The 7,632-nt window shown below is 43.3% G+C and overlaps 1 protein-coding gene across 12 annotated transcripts in view; it reads left to right on the plus strand.

Moving 5' to 3' along the window:
• The window catches only part of atp2b2 (ATPase plasma membrane Ca2+ transporting 2), a 69,944-nt gene extending 62,835 nt beyond the window's left edge, over nt 1–7,109 (plus strand). For 9 of the 12 annotated variants that reach the window (XM_057029072.1, XM_057029075.1, XM_057029074.1 and 6 more), the window contains 3 exons: nt 41–148; nt 298–480; nt 3,620–7,109. In XM_057029072.1, coding sequence (XP_056885052.1) covers nt 41–148; nt 298–480; nt 3,620–3,931 — 603 coding nt within the window. In that variant the 3' untranslated portion in view covers nt 3,932–7,109. Of the gene's footprint in view, nt 1–40; nt 149–297; nt 481–1,209; nt 1,400–1,679; nt 1,730–3,619 lie in introns of all 12 variants that reach the window. The other 3 variants (XM_057029082.1, XM_057029080.1, XM_057029079.1) reach the window with 3 other exon arrangements.
• The last annotated feature ends 523 nt before the right edge of the window (nt 7,110–7,632 follow it).

Raw genomic sequence — 7,632 nt, forward strand, 5'->3', positions numbered from 1 at the left:
GAGGGATGGAGTTTATTGGTTTGTGCGTTCTCCTGTGCAGATTGTGATCGTGCAGTTTGGAGGGAAGCCATTCAGCTGCCAGCCTCTGGACCTGGAGAAGTGGATGTGGTGTGTTTTTCTTGGGCTGGGGGAGCTGGTCTGGGGCCAGGTAACCTCTGGATTCATCTGTGTCTTCTCTTTATAATTTCCTGTCGTGAGGTTTTGCTGCTCTTCCATTTATGTCATGTGCTTTACGAGCATGTCTGTTTATGACTGGTGACCCCTTTGACCCCATGCTCTGTCTCCTTTATGGGATAGGTGATAGCCACCATACCCAATAGCAAATTACGCTTCCTGCGAAGGGCAGGCCAGTTAACTCAGAAAGATGAGTTACCAGAGGAGGATGTGAATGAAGAGAACGAGGAGATCGACCATGCAGAGAGGGAACTGAGGAGAGGACAGATCCTCTGGTTCAGAGGACTCAACCGCATTCAGACTCAGGTAGGAATGGACGGACGACGCTTCTTCTCCTCTTTTCCGTGTCTTGTCTTATTTATCATGTTGGATGGATCATGCTATTTTTTTTTAAAATCTCCTCGTGCTTCACTTTTACATCAGTAAGATTAGACCTGTTTTCTGTTGTCTGGTCTGCTAATCATGTATCTAAGTTATTTTGTGTGAAGGAGATTTATTTAGGTACACGGAGCGTCCCCTGGACTGATGTGATCGGCTGTTTGGACCACTGTGACCTGCCCTGCACGCCGTTGTCACTGTGACACTGTGGTTTATGTCATCTCTCTGATGGGACTGGTACAGAGTGAACCTGTCCCAAATGACCCCACAAATTTGTTTGGAAGACACTAAGCATAGAAGCAGAGCTCAAAATGTATTCCAGAATCTTTCACAGGTCACACAGGTGTTGGTCTCAACATCAAAAAAGGATAAATGGTAGTTTTCTGGATTTCTGGATGACATTGGCACAAGTCTTTATGGAAACTCAAATAGCTGCAAACATTTCAAATCAATGATTAGAACAATAGAACTGCATCAAAACTTACATGATGAGGTAAAAGACCCGTTTTCTTACCAGATACTCATCCCTCTCATTGTGTCATGGTTGAGACGCTGTACTTTCACCACCAGTTTCACCCATTCAGCCAGCCTATGTTGCCATTTGTTCTCTGTGTCTCTGAGCAGCCATTTGTCTTCTGTTCCACTCTCCTCCCACAGATTGAAGTAGTCAACACCTTCAAGAGCGGCACCTCCTTTCAGGGGGCCGGGGCTCTGAGACGCCAGTCATCCACCACCAGCCAGACGCAGGATGTAACCAATGTTTCTAGTCCTAGTCACGTGTCCTTGTCCAATGCCCTTTCCTCTCCTACAAGCACTACTGCTGCTACTGCTCCTTCCACTACTGGCCGTGAGTCAGATCTCTGTCAGTCTGCTTCTCTGCCTTTTTTTGCTTCAGGGATGCCATCGTGTCGTGAACCAAAACCCGCAGGCTTATAACCACCTCCATTTTGTGGTTGGCATCTCTGAAGTCCCCCCCCCCTCCCACTTTTCTGCTGCCCTGCTTTGATCATTTCCTGTCTCTCTTCTCTCCTATTTTGCTGTTCATGCTGGACTCATTTTTAGTCTCCTCTCATGCTTTAGGTGTACTGTCTTCTCATTGTTGAATGTGTGTGTGTGTGTTTCCTCAGAGTGCTAGGAGCGCAGGACTAAGGGTGATACCCACGGCGTGACATTTCAGGTTGTGAGTTTGTCTCCCTCTGCTCATCCCATCCACCAGTTGTCCCATTTTTACACCATTACAGACAACGTGAACTAATTCCAATTCAACTCACCACAGTGACTGTGTAAACATTCAAGTATAGGTTGCGGCCCGGTCTGATTAGAACAAATCAGGAGAGCATGAGCTGAGACAAAACGAAGCTGCTATTCCATGTGTTCTCCAGCTGAATCATCACGTAGATACAAGAGCGCATGAAGGATGCTGCTGTTCTTCCGCTGCTGAATCAGGATGTTCTCTCAAATGGTGCAACTAAACGCTACCTCCACGTGGGAGCTGTCAGTATCAGGGACTGTGCTTTGTCTTTCTTTCACGTTATCTCGTCCTCTAATCTCTATCAGATGTAGGATTTAGGTTTTGGGCTCGTTCGGGATATAAAAAAAACCAACCAAATGGCACCGCACCAATAATTCATCCCGTCTTGTCGCTCCATACTATCCTCGTAGTTGAGTGTCGTGTTGCCATAGTAACGGACATAGATCCTCCGCAGCGCCAGCCACAAATTCTCAACCCCCCCCACCCATTTTTGACACCTCATCAGTGTTACTTGTCAGACATCCTGTCATATGCACTCATCCAGACAGGCTGCTCTCATTACTTTTCTTTGTCTGTCTTGTCTCTTTATAGCATCCTCCAACAAAGTTACGACAGCACTGCAGTGCTTACAATATTTGGGGAATTTGGAGAGCTAACTGATTATAATCAGCTTGTTCTGGAAAAATGAGAGCACACGCGCTTGTAGGAGCGTGTCGTGTCAAAGGGTGCAGGAACACCATCGTTCATGTTGCTTCAGTTTGGATTTAGGATTCCTTTCATAAATGAGCTCAGAAAAACAGACAGTAGACATTTACATAGGTCTTTGCAGATGTTCAACAGGAATCGAATGCCTTTAACAATATTCCCACATTTCAGCAGATTTGATTTGACAGTTTGATCATAGAACACTTTGGGGTTTTCTTTAAAAAAAATGAAAATCCTACAGATTCCCTGACTAAAGGTCAACCTGTACTTGAGTGTTTACTTAGCCGTGCATGGAGTTGAGTGTCAGACAGTAAATTTATTGCCTCTTCCCCCTCCACGTGTTTCGTGCCAGGTGTCCTCAAGTCTTGTTGCATGTGGTTCTGTCTTTTTTATGTCTCACTCCCGTCTGGATCTGCAGCGTTTGCTCTTTGTCCCTTATTTCGGGTGTTGTTCTGATGTCATTTCCATCAAACTCATTAAGAGTTTGATGTCTTCCATCACCCACTCTGCGAGGTGGAGCCACTCTGCAGCCATCCTGTGCTGTGCGTGTGTGTCATTCCGAGTCTGTGTGGATCTGTTCCCAGACCGAGTTCTGGTAACCTACAGAAGTTCTTAAATCACCTGATTGGATCTCTCAGATCTAACCTCCTTTTTACTGACCTCGTCCACCAGATTTCCTCAAACTTGCATGTGAAGTTTTTTTTTTTTTTGGTTTGGTTGTTTTCTGTGAGCATTCCATTTATTAACATGGCTTGTTTCTAGGTATACAGCACATTGGACGAAAGCGTATACTTACAACGAGCGTTTATGTTGCTTTGGTTATTTTTCCCTGAAATGTACAGTTTTCTTTTCTTTTTTTATGATTGTGTTCTTCACGGCTTTTCTGCACGCCAAACCTGAGCGAGTTGTAGACATCTTATTTGAAAATGTAACACAGACTGCAGTTGCCTTTTCTCTTGTTGCTCCCTTACCACCTCCTCCTCCTCCTCCTCCTCCTCTTCCTCCTCCTCCTCACTACAACTGCAAGGTTCTCTCCCTCCCCGCCAACCCTTCGGTTCTGTCCCGGGACGTCGTCTCTCACCGCGCTCTCTCTGCTTTTCCCCACGGCAGATCCGCGTCGTGAATGCGTTCCGTAGCTCCCTCTACGAAGGCCTGGAAAAACCAGACTCTAGATCATCCATCCACAACTTCATGACGCACCCTGAGTTTAGGATAGACGACTCCACCCCCAGCATCCCGCTCATCGATGACACGGACGACGATTCCGCCCGGAGGAGGGGAAAATACTCCAGCCAGCCCTCCTCCCCCAACAAGAATAACAACGCCATTGACAGTGGCATCAACCTCACCATCGATACCAGTAAATCAGCTGCCTCCTCCAGTCCAGCAAGCCCTCTTCACAGCTTGGAGACCAGCCTCTAACCCAGACGCCAACCTGGCCTCTGTAATTTCCTCACAGTCTGCGACGGGAGGGGGCACCTAACCCCTTCCAGACCTCCTCTCACCTTTTCGCCCTTCTCAGTCCGGCTCAGTTCTCCTCACCCTGCGTTCAGCAGCTGTACAGGTCCATTCCTTTGGCAGCATCTCCACATTTTTAGCTCGTAAGGCTTCTCTCACCGAGGAGACAACGCGGTGGTGATGAGGTGAAAAGAAGAACAAACGTAACATGCAATCAAAGGTAGCGCAGCCAAGCCACTAAACCCTCCACAGCCATGCCGCTTTCATGGCTGTATGCGGTTGCGGTGGCGGTGCGACGTGCCGCTGACTACACTTTCACGGAGGGGGCTCGAGTGGCACCGGGAGGTAAACGAAACAACCGCTGAGGAGTGAAAATCTCAAAAACAAACTCCCCTCAACGCTCCCCCTCCTCAGTAACAACACTGTCGATACAGATAATAGCTTAAATTGAAAACCTTCTTCTTCTGGTTCTCATTCTGATTATTATTATTGTTCTTACTATCGTTGCTCCTGCATGAATGTACATTACCCGAGTTTTATTTAAAGGGGTTTTAGTTTTATCGGAGGTCTTTTGTTGGGCCGGGCCGGGTCTCACGGCGGACTTGAAAGACAGCTTCTCTGAGTTCCTGCCTGCAAATTTTCCTCTTCTGTGTGGCATGAACATGTAACATGCAACTGTATAAAAAAAGACTTCATCCTTAAAGAGACGTGTGGGAGGGCTCAACTTGCACAGTAGTTTTGCACCCGTCAGAAAAGAGGACCACAAAATAATACTGAAGACGATAGCAATTACAGGATCTATTCTATAAATATAAATACATATAAATATATTTAGAGAGAGTTTATCTTTGTTTGTCGGCATGTTGCCTTGTTCCTGCTTCAATGGCTGAAAATACTTTGACTTATTTATGTCTTAAAGAGAATGTAATTTGTTTACAACCTCGTAGAGATAAACTTCCTGGTTTGTAGAAAGGCGAAGAAGCCGGAGCTCACTGAAAGCAGAGCTGCGTTGGTGTGTCATTACTCAAAAAACAAACATACAAAAAAAAGGAAAAAACGTGCTGGAATTTGCCTGCTGTCTTTTAAAATATTGTAGATATTTTTAGAGGATTGATGGAAAAAAAAGAAACCAAAATATTACGGGATATTTAATAAATGTGGAATCTTAGTATTACACTACATGATTGTTGGGATCAAGTTGGAGCGGCTTGCCTTTTCTAAACAGAGGCCTCCTGTTTTTGTGACAGAGGGGGAATTTTTGTTTTTTCACTCCTTTTTTCTCCTTTTTAAAATAGAAAAACCCAACCATGTGCATATTGGAGCCAGAGCCTCAAGGAAAAATCAGGACCTACAAGAAAAATTCACATGTGACCAAAAAAAAAGCAGAAATCCATGTTTTTGATTGAGATTTTACACTTGATTTGACTTGATTTGACTTTGGTTGACAGAATCAGCTTTTCCCTCTTACAGAGGGAAATGCACGATGCTCCATGAAGCTCTCAATATTTTCTAACATCGAAGCAAAGCAAAAAAAAACGGACAAAAAAAAGACAAGTTACCACGAAAACGGAATGTTGCTTTGACTCTTTTTCTATATATATAAAAAAGATGATCCTTTCTGCACTATCTGGTTATGAATGAAAACTTCTGTGGTGTAATTCTAGATGTGCTTTCGTGTCTTTTAACCGAGCTTGTCTTCCTGCTGTCACAGAATATACGGTACTTTAGCATCTCAACTGTATCCACTAGTTAGGACTATTTATTGTGCTTTAACCAATCAGACGTCACCACAGAGAACCTGCAGGACAAACACGTCCCCTGTCTAACTGAAGTCATTGGCCAGCCTGATAGGATCATTATGCAACTTTAAGAAGAAAAAAAGTTTTTCTACTTAACACGACTGCAGCTTTTAGATTCATAACATGAGCGTCTTTTCTTTTTGAATCCTCCTCTGTCATCTCCCAGTCAGCCGGTCCATCTGGAGAGGGTGAACAAGCTTTACCAGTCAGCTCAGGCCTGTTGAAAATCCCAACTCGGAGCATTTTGAATAACAATCTGTCTTATTTAAGTTTAAATCAGTCTGGATTCACATATTCTGCTTAGAGTTTATGTTGTTGTCATCAACAGTTGCTTTGTCTGGAAAAATATTGACAACAGGAAATAAAAAAAACAAGAACAAACTCAGTCCGTTATCAAAGAAGTTTTACATCCAGGGGAACGTTGGGCTCCAATAGGACGCACAGGAGGACACGTTTTAAAATGGTATCTGTAAATACAAATCCAGAAACTGACTGGTGTGAAAACAGAAACCCCCTTCTGACTACATCTCCCATCATGCACCGCCACGTGTCCATGCAGCCAACGCAGCCGCTCCTGTCAGAAACATTGCGATTCCATCCCAATGACAACACACCATCTGACATTCAAAAAATTCTGTTGCTGAGTGACACTGACGATGACGACGACGACGACGACGACGACGACGACGACGATGATGATGATGATGATGATGATGATGATGATATCAATGACACTTCTCGCAATATACTCTCACCTGCCTCGATGTACTGTATTTAGCAGCATGCAGTTTGTGGAACTAAGAAAAAGAAATGCCAACAGATAACTTTTTGGCATACTTAGCCATGTTTGGGTAAGTGATTTAAGTGTTCATCTTGTTTTTATGATTTTTTTTTATCTATACAATAATTGTAAATAAAGAACTCAATGTCTTTGTTCATTTAATACTATGCAAAAAGTCATGCTTTTCTGATTGTTACCCACCCTTAATCCTAGAGTGTGTTGCTGGAATGTTTGTGCTCAAAAGTCAGTGGAAAAAAAACCCAACAAAAAACATGTGATGTAAATTATTTTCTAGCTTGAGGACAAAGTTAAATGATGATGAAATTTATTATTATTATGAGCATTATTATATTTATGATACCACGACGAGGTTGATTATTATGGTGGCGACAATGATGATGATGATGATGATGATGATGATGATGATGATGATGAACTGTGACTCTTGCTGCTTGACTGTCCCATTGACCATCCTCCTGACAGGAGCGCAAGTGAAAAATTTAATAAATCAACACCAAAAAAAAAGGAAAAATCACTAAATAAACCTCTCAGAGCAGCATGACCCAGCTGTGTGTGTTCTGGCCCAGTGTCACATGTCCTGTTCTGGTGTCCTTCCTAGTCTTCATGCTGAATATTTGTGGTTTTATTTCCAAACGTTCACCTTTGAAACTGCTTCAGGTGGTGTTACTATGATCTTATGTCATTTAACATTGCATTACTTCACATATTGCATAACTGTAATCTATTACTTTCACTACACCTGTCACTAGATAAAGTGAGAAACTTAAAAAAGTTAACATTGAAAAAGGATTTTGACAGAGGTAAAATTCAATCAAAAATGCTACCAAATATCTTACAATGACTAATATTAAAAAAGTAACTTTGTGATAGTAAATGAGCAAGTAGTTGAGTACTCCAAAGAGAGTAGAAGTCTTTCCTCACTGTGTTGTTGAGGTGGAATTCTTCCAACTCCGTTATCAGACCCAACACGTGAACGAGCATTAGCACGTGACTTACGTAACTCTTCTGTTTACATTTCTGACCTTACTTTGACCTTGCTGAGGGGCACTTCAGCAGTGGAGGAG

Source organism: Takifugu flavidus, chromosome 4 (assembly GCF_003711565.1).
Source record: "Takifugu flavidus isolate HTHZ2018 chromosome 4, ASM371156v2, whole genome shotgun sequence".
Classification (NCBI taxonomy): domain Eukaryota; kingdom Metazoa; phylum Chordata; class Actinopteri; order Tetraodontiformes; family Tetraodontidae; genus Takifugu; species Takifugu flavidus.